The sequence below is a fragment of the Electrophorus electricus genome, chromosome 13 (genome assembly GCF_013358815.1).
Source record: "Electrophorus electricus isolate fEleEle1 chromosome 13, fEleEle1.pri, whole genome shotgun sequence".
Classification (NCBI taxonomy): Eukaryota; Metazoa; Chordata; class Actinopteri; order Gymnotiformes; family Gymnotidae; genus Electrophorus; species Electrophorus electricus.
In genome coordinates this window covers 10853510-10869045 of record NC_049547.1, presented here as the reverse complement: position 1 = coordinate 10869045, position 15536 = coordinate 10853510, and the positions used below count along the sequence as shown (strand labels likewise).

The following is a 15536-nucleotide window of genomic DNA, read 5'->3' as shown; positions in this document are numbered from 1 at the left end:
ACAGTCTTACACGACCCTAACATTACACAACCCTGCTATTGCCATAAACACCCTGGTGTTCTCAGTGTGTGAATGCATGGTATGGCACATACACTGCTAAAGCTGCACACATATAGGGACTGGTTTCTCACCTTTTAGTCACCTGTTCTCATTCTCAGTATATAAATTTGATTGGCCAGTTTGATATGGCATACATTAGATGAATTATTGTTCCATGCAGCTGCATCCTTAAATCATTTAAAAAACATTCCAACTTGCACTAAGAGCATGTTGGAATGCACCGAGTGCATGAGATATCAATATCTTATGATTCTTACAAACTACTATCCTCAACAACCCCTCATCATGCAAAAGAGCAAAAAGGCCTATGAAGAGAAGAGTTAACGCAGACAGTATGTTAGGCCTGACAGTGACAGCGTCACAATGCCCATGGCCAACAGAGGCACTGAACAGCAGATAAATCACCGCGTCCCAGCCCTGTTCAGAAGTAAGTCACAGTGTCACAGTGTAAGAGGCCATGGACGCCTCTGCCGCCGCGTGCTTCCCTTTTCCCAGCAGTCAGTCTGCATTAGCACTGTACGACAGGCAACCATCACATGACATACTGAGTCTGGGAGCAGAGCTAACCACTGGCTCAGGAAAACAGGCAACAGGGACAACACTTCTGCTCTGAACTGAAGTCTGTCACACATTTCATTTTTAAGAAAGCAACGGTCTTATTGCTGGGGCTCAAGTTCCATTTCTTGTACATGTCATTGTCTTCTACTTCGACTGTAAATGGCAGGTTTAACTGGTCTTTGAACAGTAGTTTCAGTAGGCAAGGATTTCACATGCTGGCAATTAACAGGAAGGAAACTGTTATCACACTGCTCCATATATAGAGCTGTGTTCTGGATTGTAACGTTCCTTATTAAGAATCAAGGCCCACACTGCTGGCTTGCCTCCCCAGGTGGGATAAGCTTCAGTGCCTCAGTATTGATCAAAAGCCTCAGCCCATGCTATGTGTGCGTGCGTGCACGTGCTGCACAGAAGAATGAGTGAGAAAGGTTGTAGACAATAGTGACTGCTTGGTGGAAAAAGCTTTCTTGCAATCTAGTGAAGCACTGCACAGAGAAGTCCTGGCAGATCAGTTACCTTCACTTCACCTTCATAAAGTCACAGCACCTCACAAACTACATCGCAGCACACCATAAAGATGTGGGTCTTAATAACGAATGCTGGTTTACAGCAGCAGGAGGGAGCAATCTGCCGGCACTGTCTCTCACATGAATCCATCATTTGCATTTTATGATGAGGCTACTCAGCCCCCAGACTTCCACTGGAGTTTGAGGGTAAACCAGATCAGCAGAGAGCAGAAGCAGCATTTCATTTTCAATTCAACTGACAAGCTCATCTGTTACTATTCACTGACATGGCTTCATCAATGATTGCACTGTGTTTAAAGGTTTATTATGGAAAAAAAAACATGTAAATGTTTAAGCACACAAAATCTGATATTTATATCGAAATGGAGCAGCAATATTTGAACTACTGTTTTCTACATGGATTACCTAGCTAACAAACTGCTAATTACAAATTTACAGTTTGAAACACAAATTCTGTAAAAATATTGATGTGCTTGTCATGTCACAGTAGCTATATTATCTATAATATTATATTAACTATATTAATACAGATTTGACAAGACTGATACAAATATGCCATTATAAAGTGTAGTTAGCTATTTATCTAGTACTTAGCCATTCACAGGCCTTCCCCATATTTTTTTCCCAGTTAGAACAGTATCTGTAGATCTTATTTAGTGTACACATATCAAGTTTGATACATTGTTCAATAATGAAATTACCTCTGCATAAATTAATTTTGTCCAGTATTTCACAAAATTCTAAAGCACCATAACATTGATAATCAGCATTTGACTGCAGTGATGTTAGCCATCAAAAATCTCATGAGAGCCTGACACTACTCTAGATCAGCCAGCACTGCTCAGGGATGACTGGTTGTGACCTTCATAAAAATTGTCCTTAGCCATCTGTCTCTTATTCAGTAAATCTCATGGCCTTGAATGCATTTAAACCAGAAAACAAATTCTCGACTACCTTAGAAGGCTGTACGCAACCCAAGTTCATTTCCATGGGCAGACAGTCACCTGCAGGCTTCACCTTGTGACACATGCACTCTGCTCTGCGTCCTTCACACTGAAGAAGCATACCACAGACCAGCACAGTGGCTCAGAAAGCTGTTCCTAATAAAAATCTGGCATTAAAATACCTGCTAAAAGTGCAACAGGAATGGCTTCTCTCAGCTCAACTCTAACCATGTGGAAGATGGCAGTGCATCTCACCCTTGTCCTGTTGAGACAAATGGCAATGCCACTTCAGACACTATCAAACCTAAAGAAATCACCGAATTTCAGAGGTTACATGGTATAGGGGTTTGTAATGGAAGAGTACATTAAAAAAATGCCTCATCACAGGGAACATGTGTTTTGGATAGAAAGAAGGAAGTGGAAAAAGGCCTCACTCCATAAATGACAAATCCTCTGCATTATGTAGGAGACAGAGCCATCTGTTAATGAGCTGAAATTCAACAATATGCCATGGACCTAACCCTCTCTAGAGCTAGATATCCTGCAAAAAAAATGTAATTAATAAATAGCACTGATTCACTAGGTAAATCTTTTGGCCAGCAAATGTTCTTGTGACTTCAGTTCATCACACCATGTCAGCAAAAAGACACACATCAAACAGTAATATTTTTTCAATTGCAGACAACCTCCAAACCATAAGAAACAATTTGGTCCATCAAAGAATGAGCTAAATGCAGCACTGGAGCAGAGGCTTAATGCCGTTTCTTTCAGTACCCCGACAGTATCTCTGCGCTGCTGGATGAACCACTGTGCTGAACCAGAGCTAGTCCTGACCAATGTAGTGCCCTAGGTAAGATTTTGGCTGGTGCCCCTTGCATCAATCACTGCATTTATACACTCACACAGACACCATATAACTTTATGTCTGAGATCTTTATTTTAGAAACAGTAAAACAACAACAGTATTAAACAGTAAAAACAAGTGACATTAAACAAACTATAAAAAAAACAATATAAATGCAGTGTAAACAATTAATGTGCAAAGCCGCTGATGGTGACACCCATCTAATAACAGCCCCTAAGCCACATTTTAGGTTGAGAGTAACTGATGCTCACTTGCTAACTATCCAGATATATTGTAGATTTTGCTCCTAGCATCTGACGATAACCATTAAAATACAACAGATAACAGGTCATTCATCATAATAACATTACCTCGGTCTTTTTGCCATTTTCTGCTATGTTGCTGGCTAACCTTTACGATTAAATCACATTGCCACAGTGCCCCTCCCTCATAGGAATGTAAGACTAACAAGAGTGTGAGGAGGGGGTGTGGTTTGATATGCCGGGGGATACCGCACAGCACACACATCATCAATAGGGCTTATATTGTTAGACTATGGCGTTATGGGCGTTTTTTTTTTTGTAATATTTAGAAATAATAGTATAAATAGTATTAGTAAAAACAGATTTTTTTTTCCCTTCCGTTGGGGTGCCCTTTGGATGGAGGACGAGGACCCGAGCATTTGCCTATAATGCTTACGCCAAGGGCCGACTCTGTGCTGAACACCCAAATAAAGCAGCTCTGCCCGACAACCGTACTGCAGAACAGGGTAGAATGGAAGGGCTCAAAAAGCCTCATAAGCCAGACCACACTCTGTGTCACCTACAGACGTTGACTGGGCAGCTAATGGGCCATTTTGAGCAGTTCCAGGCCTGACAGGTGGCGAGGGCATCGTTGGCATGCGTGTGTGAGAGAGAGAGAGAGAGAGTGTGTGTGTGTGTGTGGTGCTGGGGAAGCTGTAAGAACAGGCACTTGACACAGTGAACCGCATTAACCCACATCACACACCATAGAGCCCAGAGCATCTGCATGTGTGCACACACATGCACAGATGGACGCCCCCCGTACTCATGCTCTCGCACAGGTACAAAGCTGTATTTCCTCTTCTTTGGTCACGTTCCAGTAGCATATTTACTGCACAAGGCATGACCTGCTCTCGCCCCCAGGCACCACAAATTAGGGCTCTCTTCAGTGCTGGCGGCCCCTTGATAAGGCGCCGCCTCCCCCTTTTCAAGTCTTTCAAGCTCAATTAGGAGCCCTGCGAGCAGCAGGCGCCCGTGACGTAACGGTAAGCTCTGCTATTCTTCGATGGCAATTGAAATTCAGGGCATCACGCCTGGACAACAGTAGCTGCTCTTGTATTGTTGTGGAGCAGAAAGGCTGCAAGAGGTCCTGGGTTTTCAAGGAGTCTGGGGAGGACGGGTAAAGCGGTCAGCTGGGGCAGCTGGAACCGCTCGACAACCACAACAGGATAAAGCGCGCTTTAGTTTGGTTTGTTTTCAAGTACAAGGAGAATGCAGACCTCATTGGGACTGGAGCACAGAGTACATGGTTTTTTTTTTGCTACCTTTGAAAGTCCTTCAGATCAGTTCATTTAGGCTAGGCTATATTGGGACACTGTGCTTTTTTTTAAAAAAAACACCTTTTATCATGTCTGTCTATTCAGGTGCCTTTTCTCTTTCTGAAGATTTAGTTCAGTGTTGTGTGCATAAATACACAAGCATCACATCTATATCCTAAATCCCTCTGAATAATATATATACACAAACACACACACACACAGATGGATTCACCTTAGAGCAGCAGTATAAATGTTGAATAGTTCAGTATGATTAGATGAGGCAATACTGTATAAATCCTGACGGTAAACAAGTCCAGGTAATATACTAAAGAACTCTATAATAAATTTTGACTATGGCAGACTATCTCTAAAAATCCATCACAATGTTTTTTGGTTTTTTTGACAGTTTGACAAAGCAAAACCACTGTAGTTAACAAAGCCTAACCTATGCGGTGCTTCTTTCCTCAGTAGTCTGAAGGAGGCCCTGCTCAGAGGCCCCAATGCCCAAAGTACTCCCCAGAGTGATGGGTGCTGGGTAGTCATCCAGTGCCTCATTTGAGCTCTAAGCCCCCCCAGGCCTTCCTGCCCTTTTCATCGAAATGAACCAGCAGTGTAAATGTCTCCCAAAACCATTAAACAGCCCCTTACTTGTGCTTATTCGCTGGAAATGAGATGCAAAACAAATAGGTCTATTCATCCAGCCTGCAGCAAGACATGATCCTCTCATACATTTCCTGGGACATGAACATCTTTGACATTCATTTATACCACTTTTCAAATACACTACATAATTTAAACTTTCCACTATTGAAATACAGATCATGTAGTGCTTTTAATCTTTCATGAAATGCTTCTGAGATGAATATTAAAAGCCATTTTTAACGGTAGAGTTCAGTTGCTTGCTTGTCTCTATAATTTAAGTGCATGCAAAATGCAACATGGCACTCTCCGGTTTGAAATGACAAGCAACAAAACTGGATATTCTGGTGACAGAGGAAGTGAAGGACAGCATTAGGATGTGAGAATAGTGGGAGTGACCGAGAGGTGTGGGAGCTGGTTGGAGGTGGGGGTGAGCAGGCAGGTGGCTGACTGAGGGCTCCTTCATTGTGGAGGTGTGAGACAAGCCCGTCTGCCAGACACACACACTTGATTTACCCGCCTAAGCCTCTGGCTGGGAAACTACTTGGATTGCTCAAAGGATACGATGACCAAGAGTTTAAAAACTGTCCCCCTCTTATCTGCATGTACTGATACCCTGGTAGAAATGACTACATAAAGAACGTCCCCTTTTGCGATCATCTGGGTGTGTGTTAATCCCAATCCTAGCCCCACTCGGGCTCAGCAATAGTGATTGCGTACACACCAGCACAGCAGCACATTCTGCCAGCCCTCAGGCTAAATAATACCCAGCCCCCAGGCATTTGGGTTGTCATGGTTACATGATCTAACCAGCACGATTTTAGGAGCACATGAGATGGGAAAGATGTGTGAGCCCCCCCCCCCCAAAAAGCACGTGTGCAGTGCTTTGGTGCAGTTCACTAAGACAACCCAGGCCGAGCCAAGCCTGAGGGGACGGAGGTGGCAGAAGGGTGACATAGGAGCACAAGACGAATGGACACTTTCTCTCCTTCACACCTCAGCCGCACTGTGAAAGAAGTGGCTGCGGATGGGAGTAGAAGTGTTAGAGCATGCATGCACACACACACACACACACACACACACACACACACACCCACACACACACACACCCACGCACGCACGCACGCACGCACGCACGCACCCACACACACACGCACACACACACGCACACACGCACACACGCACGCCCACACACACGCACACACGCACACACGCACACCCGCACGCACGCACGCACGCACGCACACACACACACACACACACACACACACACACACACACACACACACACACACACACACACACACACACACACACACACACACACACCAAGGTGACTCCTTTAAAGAGATCTCTGGCTCCATGTCTACATCTGGACGGCAGTACTTCCTCCAAATAAAAGCCCATCACCATGGTGCAACAGAAATGAGCAGCTTGATCATTACCTGCAGCTGCCACCATAAAGCCATTTGACACAGAGGTGATATGGCTTCAGTCTAGCTCAGAGAAGCAGGTGTTTGAGCAGAGCTTCTCTACACTGCACCTCCACAGCAAACAGGAACTGCATGTGGAGAGCTGTAAAGCTCTATACAGCCATCCGTGACAAAGATAGACGCGGCTGCCGTCACTGAGGGAACGAGGGACTGCAAAGCCTATTCAACTTTGCTCCTGCACCCACAAAGCACGCACAACAGCTTTTCTGCAAAGTAGCATAGGAGGAACACAGCAGTCTGGGTGTCTCAGGAGGAGCTTAGATGGACATCTGATTGTTTTCACTTAAATCAGCCGGTACAGTGCATACAAAGGAACGGCCTGTTCTGCCAGCAGCGGCGGGAATCTGTCACCTGAGGGGTTTGTTCAATGCACTTCCCTTGAGAGCCTTGCATCAAGGCAACAAAGAAATATTTACATGTGAATTGGGTGGAAAAGCGCATTACAGGCACTGGGCTAGGGTAGCATGTGTGTTGGATGTGTACAGTCCCATGTGCTCAACACCAAGCCCAAAAATATCATAACAGTTGGGGAAAAGGAGTGGCCAACCTGACACTTAGGAAAGAGAGAGAGAGCATGGCACATTTCATGGTGCCATCATACATTCTGTAATGTGCGTTCACCATTAAGTTGCATGTTTTTTCAAGTACTAGAACACTGAAAAAACAGAAATGTGGTACACTTAGAAGGGCAGTGTTCAGTAGAAAGGATTTTTATTTAAAAAACAAAAACAAAAAACTATGAAGATGTAGAAGAGGATTTTAGAAAACAGCAAAGTAATCCAAGTATGTCACTTTCCTACCTCCTACTTTGTCCAAAGACCTCATTTCAGAAGTCATAACATAGTTAGATGATAATCAAAACAGAAAGTAAGGGTATATCAACTTCTACTAGTTAAGACCATTAACCTACCAAGTCTACCATCGACACCACTGAAACTTAAACTAAGGAATCCTGCCTACGGGGTTTTTTGTTCCAACCCTATACCACAAAACTTGATTTCACATATTAAACTTGCCTTTTTTGGGTAAACTCTTCTGGTGAATTCAACGGTGTAAAGGTGCAAAGGCATCAATGCACTCCAGTCAGTACTGCTTCTCAAACAAAAAAGTTCAACATTTACTTACATGTTGTGACACGCACACACACAGAGAGAGTGTGGCATGAGCATAGCTTCAGACTCCATCATTCCACACATGACCCTGCCCTGACTGATCTGACTGTGTCCTGGTGCTGGCCACCATGGGCCCAGATTCAGTGCTCATGTCATGATGCAGGGACCCTTAAGCACTAAGGGGATAATAAGCAGTTTTCCCCTCCTGCATATTCCCCCGCCAAAGACTCCACTCACATAGAAGAAGCATTTTCTTTGGCAAATAGCAGCTTACACAAGATCGTTTTTCTAAGGTCAACACAGAGTGGCTTTTCAAGTGCAGGCTGAATGTATGTTGTTTTCCCCCACAGTCCCACTTTCTGCTTACAAGCTACATCTCTCCACATTTATTAAAAGGCTTTTCAAGAAATAGAATCTGTAATATTTTTTTGTAAATACTTGTGATCATTTTAATCCAAACATTTATTGATGTTTTCAATTACAAAGACAATATTTTGAGCGATTATTTCAAACTTGACTTGGAGTTGGGCTGAGCACACAGATCACAGTGTAACTGAGAGCTGATTAAATTCATCCTCACCAACTCCACAGCAGTTTGCCAGACAGCTGTATTTGCCCCTATAAACATTTGCATTAATAAGAATTAAACCCTCTGTATCTGTACACACAAGCAGAAACAACAAAATATATACAAAAACCACTGATATTTTTAGTTACCAAGCTATACACCCACAAAAGGTCTTTTAGTATACTGTCAAAAGAGTCTGACTACAAAGAGATCATTTTTTATTCCCTGAATAGATCAATCACTTTGACTACACGGGGGTATGCTAATATCTTATGCAATAATATGCAGATCAAGTTTTTAGGCAAGATGTCAATGTCGCTGAGCTCAAACATGCAATGTGTAGTCATTTAGAGTTTGGTTAACTGCTTGACATAATCCAGGATTTTATTCAAAAAGCTTTTCATTGTGTACCAGTTTTTTTTAAAGACAATTATTTTATTAAGTTATTTTATGATGACTCATGAATGTCACCACACACACACACACACACACACACACACATCTTGTGCTTAAGTGAAGTTTGAATACTAAGTCGAAGTAAAAACACAAAATGACTAATAAACACAGAATTAAAACATGACACATAGCCCAACAAGAAATTAAAATCAGTACATTGAACTAATATATATTGCTGTCCAGTTACAGAAATTTTCCCATACATCTACAGGATGGTATTGATAGTCTTCCAGTTTCGGCTCACTATTTCTGAGAAGTGGTCATGGTTCAAAACAAATTATAATATATTCAATCCCATGACTCTCACTTTGTGGTATAATGACAAACCCAAAAGCAAAGAGCAATAACATAATATATTTAATATATATTTAAATATATATAAAAATATTCAATATAGTACAGCTCAAAGCTGGGTGCAAAAGTGAACACAAACCATGTCCAGCATATTTCCACAAGCAAGGAATATAGATAAGTCACAATTTGCATGCATTTTAAACTGAAAAGGTCAGTTTCACTGGATAGCTATTGAGTTTTAAAATGGGATGGTTGCTTTTACTCAAGTTTCAGTTTGCTAGTTCCATAGGCGACAGGAGTCTTCATCTTTCTCATGGGTGGCTGTGGGATGAGTTGTTTTTTTTTTTTAACTGCACCCCCCCCCCCCCCCACCATTTCTTTTCCATCCATGAAAATAAAGATGGTGCAGTTTGTCTGTGTTTAACTGTTTTCAGCTATGCATAAAATATGTTCAGGCAAAAAGAAAACAGATTGTGCTCTGGGAGCTGCCTGCAGCCAGCTACCCAACGCCGAGGCTATACTCTTCATGCTGGGGGAGGGGGGGGAGAAGAAGAACGTACTGGCACGTCATGTGACTACCTGTGATATGCAAATGACAACATGTTTTCCTTTTTTCCTCTTAAGTTATTCCTGCTTTAAAGCTCCAGAACGTATTGAAGTACCAGTTAACGTAATAAAAGACAAACAAGTGAACATATCCACCTCATGGTACATGAATCTGCCCCTTTTTACAGCACCATTTCTGTTTTTCTACACTGTTGCTGAAAGCTATGGGAATATTATTCAGAGAAATCAAAGCTGACTTGTTTGTATTAAAAGTGAAGATGCACAGTATTATGCCAGAACATTGTTAGAAAAGGGAGAGCCCCATATCAGAATATAGTAAATGAAGACCATAGAAGCAGCCATGCATACTGACCTGTGGCTCCACTTCTTACTGAAATTTCCACTGAGAATGTGTGTGTATGTATACATGTTCATTTGTTTATATTATGCCATGCAATCATCAATGAACCAAAACTCACATTAATCACCTAGATGGTTTGTTGATAGTTGCAAAGGATCCTCTACCAGAGGCATTTATGTGCAGCAATGCCACTATATTATTCTAATAAGCATGGTGTCATTATTTGGTCTGAAAAATGCTCTGGAATATAATACATAACAATTCTATGGGGAAAGACTTTGGACCTGGAGAATCTTCAAATGATAAAAGGCATGAAATGCAAGTACAGCTTTGGACATGAGCCAGTTTCATTGGACTTTCATTGGAAGTTTAACTAATCTTTGGCCAAAGTTCAGACCACAAAAAAAAGAAAAAAAAAGAAAAAAACATTCTGTAAACCCCAGACCCAGCTGGATGGTCACTGATCAGACCCAGTTGAGGAAGAAACATTTACACTCTCTTTAAGCCATTATAAAACTTGTCTTTTTCCATCATTAGGCTTTTCTTTGGCTTAAACTGACATGAGAATAGATCAATTCAGATTTAATAGCAACACAGCACATTAGGTTAAAATGTTTAATGGGTTTGATCCTAAAATGCTCAGTGTGAGCAATTTTCTAAAATGGTACTGTGATCACTGCTGTCCAGAAAACTAAGAAAGTCAGAAATTAAATGTTTCATCTCAATTCAAACCAAACTGCCTCTGTTAACTAAAAATGAAATAAAGGGTCTACTGTGAATCACTCAGTGACTTCCTGCACTCTGCAGTTTATGGAGTGTGAATCTTTCATGACCATTACACAGCGTAGATGGTGCATAAGGTAGCCCTGTTTTACAAAGCAATCTGAGGGAAAAAAAAAAAAGAAAAAAAAAAGTGTGGGGCACTCTACTGAGGGGACAACTGTTTCTCCCCTCATACAATAATGAGTTAGATTTTCTCAATATTGTTTAAAATCAATCATCTAGTGTCTAAGAAACAGAGAAAAACATTCACCTGCACAACAAGGGAATGAAAATTAGATTCCAAATTAGAGTGCTAAAGCTAGAACAAAAACAGCAACTTAGAACAACCTCCATTGCTCCACCCCACCCATACCCACGTCTCCCCACCCTCTCACTAATGACGCAGCACAGCATCTATGCTACTACAGTTCACCAAAATTACAGTCCAGATGGCTGCAAAACCACTGTTTACTGAACACCCTAAACATGAAAAATGCAGCTCATATATTCAACAAATACATTAGGTATAGTGAGAATGCACAGAGGAACATTTAGAATCCCTAGGCAAATAAAAGCTAAGCTGCAATTTACAAGTGCTTTAATATTACAAAGTAATTGTCCACTGTAGGTATAAATGTCTATTATTAAAATTTATTTTGCACATCCCTTACAGTGACCTCATGCATGTGCTGAACAAGTCACTCATGGAGTGGAGATGATGTATGCCATACAAAGTAGAGTATTAAAACAAAAGCTACTTTCTAGGAGATATACAATAAAGAGGGGCAGTTTTGCAGAAGCTTTGAATTCTCTAAATGATTGCTCAAAGATGCATGAAAAATCCAGCAGTGCACAGAGGTAAACAGGATTTAATTCAACCATCACTCTACATCTCTCATAGCAACAAAGCCAACACATTTTAAATACTGAAACTCCCATGCTGTCTGTCCTTCAACTAGTGCCTCAGTTTCAGATGACCCAGTGGCGTAAGGCCTGCATGTGCTGACAAAGAGCAGAACCCAGGGAACAAAGAAACACCAAAAAAACCCATCTCCCAACAATGTCATAAAATGATATTAAAGACATGCAAGTTGAAATGCATTATATTAAATAAAATAAATTACACACACAATCTACATTACTAGTGGTTAAAGAACTAGATAAAAAAGGCACGAAGGCTGCAAAGCTCTTTGAGCAGAATATGATGTGTAGCTGGAAGAGCTTAGGTTTTTGGTGCGCTTGAATGCTTTCATCCATTCATGATTTACTGCAGGTTACACTGACCTCACACTTTTATGACAGGAGGAGCAGCATTTAGAGTCAAGTACCCAATGCCAAGACCTGTCTGGAGGAAAATATAACAGATGAAGAAATCTTTCTTTCACTTGCATAAGCTACTAAATCCTTTCAGCAGGCTATATTTTAAAACAGCAAATAATTTAATATTGTAAAGTACTTCCAAATAAAATCTTTTTCGATTACCTGTCTCTGTTAATGTTTTGTGTACTACATAACAGTTAAAAGAGGGGTTTTTTTCCAGGCACAAAAGCTGCAGACATAGAATGAAGTCAATTAAGCAAATAAAATGAATAAAACACAGGCCAGGTGGACCACTTCTGCAAAAATAACTGCAATCAGTGATGAACACAAGGACTAAGTAGTCTGGGGTGACTTTGGGATCCAGTGTGAACTTTAAATGGCCCTATGGACAGATTTCAAACCTCAGTGAAGCCATTCCTTGCCATCTGTCGCCAGAGACCATCGCACTCTGATCAACGTGCTGATAAGAGACCCTCTGGAGGCCTGGCTTAGCCCGGGAACAAAGGCATTCAATGAGCACACTGACAGCTCAGATGAGTTGCATGATAAGCACTCAGATAGGTCCAGACTGTAACAGGTTGATATCATGGCTTTAAATTAAAATGGCAGATTTAAATCACTCCCTAATGTGATGAGTTTGGTTCCCTTCTAAATTGTTAATGAGTCCTTTGGTGCTATGAGACAAGCATGATCGTGTTGTCTCATTGCAGTGATTATATGAAGTGACTTTCCTAGCATACTAATAGATGGTATTTTTGATACATAGCTTCCATTGGACCCATAACATAGAATAATCCAAAACATTTTTATAAGACTTTAAACACCTCTTTACAGAGATAAATTGGCCAGTTACCATACACACACACACACACACACACACACACACTTTACTGTAACCCACTCAGCTGTAAATCACATGTCAAACTTCATTGTGATTATTGTGTAAATCCCTCCGTCAGAAGCAGGCTAAATGTGCTTAAAAGATTATCATCTTTGACCTCTAGGTTATCGATTACTGACAAGGGAAGGCAAGCTCCCAAAGCTCCAGAGTCCACTAATGAATAATGGGTTCAATTTACACCGTCTAGTGTTTTAAGCCTATGACTACACCATTTGTCTTGTAGACCACAGGCTTCATACAAGAATGGAGCATCAAATGATGCTGACAAGCCAAAAAAAAAGAAGTGCAAAAACCTGTGAATTAGAGTCATCCATAACTGTATGGCATTTGATGTATGGCATTATATAGCTCTCTAAACACACAAGGCTGGGCTCCAGTCTCCTCCAATTTGGTAGACTATGATCTATCTGGCCAACCAAGGATTATGAGAATCAATTTTTCACAATCTGAGCAAATTTCACAATAAAAATACACCCCTACACAGTGAGTGTGTGTGCAAATGTGTAAGATTTAAACAGAGGCTATATTACTTGACATTTATGACTCTTTGTATTGCATGTAACCACATCAAATTTGCACACTGTAATGTGAGGTTATACACACCTTAAATGAATAGGGGGGTTTACTCAGGTCGACTCCATCCTTAACCAGTTTATCCCGTATCAGAATCTTTAGTTTAAGTTTAGGGTAAGTCACTGGATCCGTAGGGCAATCTAAAAATGAATTATTTGACAGTCCAAATCCTGGGGATAAACCTGAAATATTCCAAGCAGTACCAACCAGCTTCTTTGAGCCATTGTGTTTACTGTCGCTCACTTGAGATGAGTGTATATTGGAAACACCTGGAAGGGGTTCTAATGTGAAATAAAGTCCTGGAGCCACTTTCCTATCTTCCTCCCTCAGCCTCTCCACTGCACGAAGGATCTTTTGCCTGTGACGCGGGCTGAACACGCCGATGGCATCTAGGTCAGGGTCACCTATCTGTTTGCAAACCTCCAGATCATCGTATCCATTATCAACAAACGCCTCAACATACTGGCAAAGCTGAAGCCGTTTCAGCCACTCGTAGACGATGGTTGGTCCGCTGCTCATTATTCCAACACGTCGCAAAAGTCCGTTTATATGTTCTGATGGTTCGGATGCACGCTCTTCATCTTCGTCCTTCGTGTTATAGACAGGTTGACCAAGGAAACGTAATCCCTACATGTTCATCTTTGGAAGAAAATGTGTTGTTACAAAACACAACTGGAAGTGTGTGTTTACTGCACCTCCGAATCATACCATAGAAAGTTTATAAATTATAAAACTATCCTTCATTTACATCTTAAATCTAGAATGTAAATGCAAAACAGTACATTAAACTTTAGACTCGACAAGTACTAGGAATATTTCGTACAGAGCTGGCACTGTGTGCAAAGTTGCAAAAGACCTAATTGTACAAGATAACCACCGACCTCGTCAAATACTCCTTGGTATTACTGGTGCCAGAAGTATGAATTTAACACAAAAACGTGCATATTGGCTTTCACGCCACAGAACTTCTCGTGCATCAAAATCTTCGAAATCCTCAGTTCTAGTGTTCTGTAGTTCCAAAATGTCAGTTAACCTACAAACTTGTCAGTCAGCCGTTTTCAGTACATTCCTCAATCGGTCCAAACCATACTCAGCGCCACTCATGTGAGTGATGAAAACAGTAGCTAGCAGGATCCTCTTGTCTCCGTAAAATTGGCTACCACTTACGTGAACCTCGTCCTCGCGCGTCACTAAATTGAAGTCGTACCCCCTCTCCTCCCCTCTTTTTGATGATAACCAGCCTATCGCTAGATATGCCTCCTGTACCTCACACCTTAGCGCCCCATATAGGCTTCGCGAGGTGGTGCAGGAAAAGTTTGCCTCAACACCATAACATTCGTGTTTATCCTGTTATTTAAAAGAAGAAAAGGAAAAACCTAGTAAATTAATTGACCTTTTAAAGTCCTCGCATTTTAAGAATTTAAGTCCAACTAGGTTAACAGATTTAATTAGATTAACAGATAAAACTGCTAAAGTGTCACCTCACATGGCACACTGAAAATGTTTGGAAAAGTGTTCCGAGTTTTTTGTTTTGTTTGTTTGTTTGTTTTTTTAAAGTGCAGTCAGATTTCTGTCAGTAGGCCTCTATTTCCAACACAAACGTTTTAATTAATTTAAAATGCTGATTTAAAGGCAACAAGACACATACTGATGAAAAGCAGATATTTGGAGATATTTTCTAATATTTATATAGGATCCTTTACATGGGATCATAATAAAAATATTAATCTAATTACATGAAATGAGTGAAGGGTAGTGACTTGCCTTATCAAGCAATTTTCATGTGCAGATTCCACAAACATTTCCAGTTTCAGAAATGGGATATGCCTCATTTGAAACCCATATTTTTTATTTTATTTTTTTTACATGAAATTGTGTAATATTTAGTAGTCAGAAATAAAAATATTAAATATTCGGTGTCTGCTGGGCTACTTAAGTAACCATCTGAGTTCTTAGTGCAGCAGTGAGATTATTTAAAACAGGAGACCAACATAACCTTGTTCCAGAACATCCATGG

General features: G+C 41.0%; 1 protein-coding gene across 2 annotated transcripts in view; it reads right to left on the bottom strand.

Annotated features, from left to right (window-relative positions):
• Positions 1-14622, bottom strand: part of sash1b (SAM and SH3 domain containing 1b) — a 48885-nt gene extending 34263 nt beyond the window's left edge. The window contains exons 1-2 of one of the 2 annotated variants that reach the window (XM_027011192.2): positions 14401-14622; positions 13550-14158 (exon numbers count right to left, since the gene is read on the bottom strand). In XM_027011192.2, the coding sequence (XP_026866993.2) occupies positions 13550-14038 (489 nt within the window). In that variant the 5' untranslated portion in view covers positions 14039-14158; positions 14401-14622. Of the gene's footprint in view, positions 1-13549 lie in introns of both variants that reach the window. The other variant, XM_035532872.1, reaches the window with a different exon arrangement.
• Between the last annotated feature and the right edge of the window lie 914 nt (positions 14623-15536).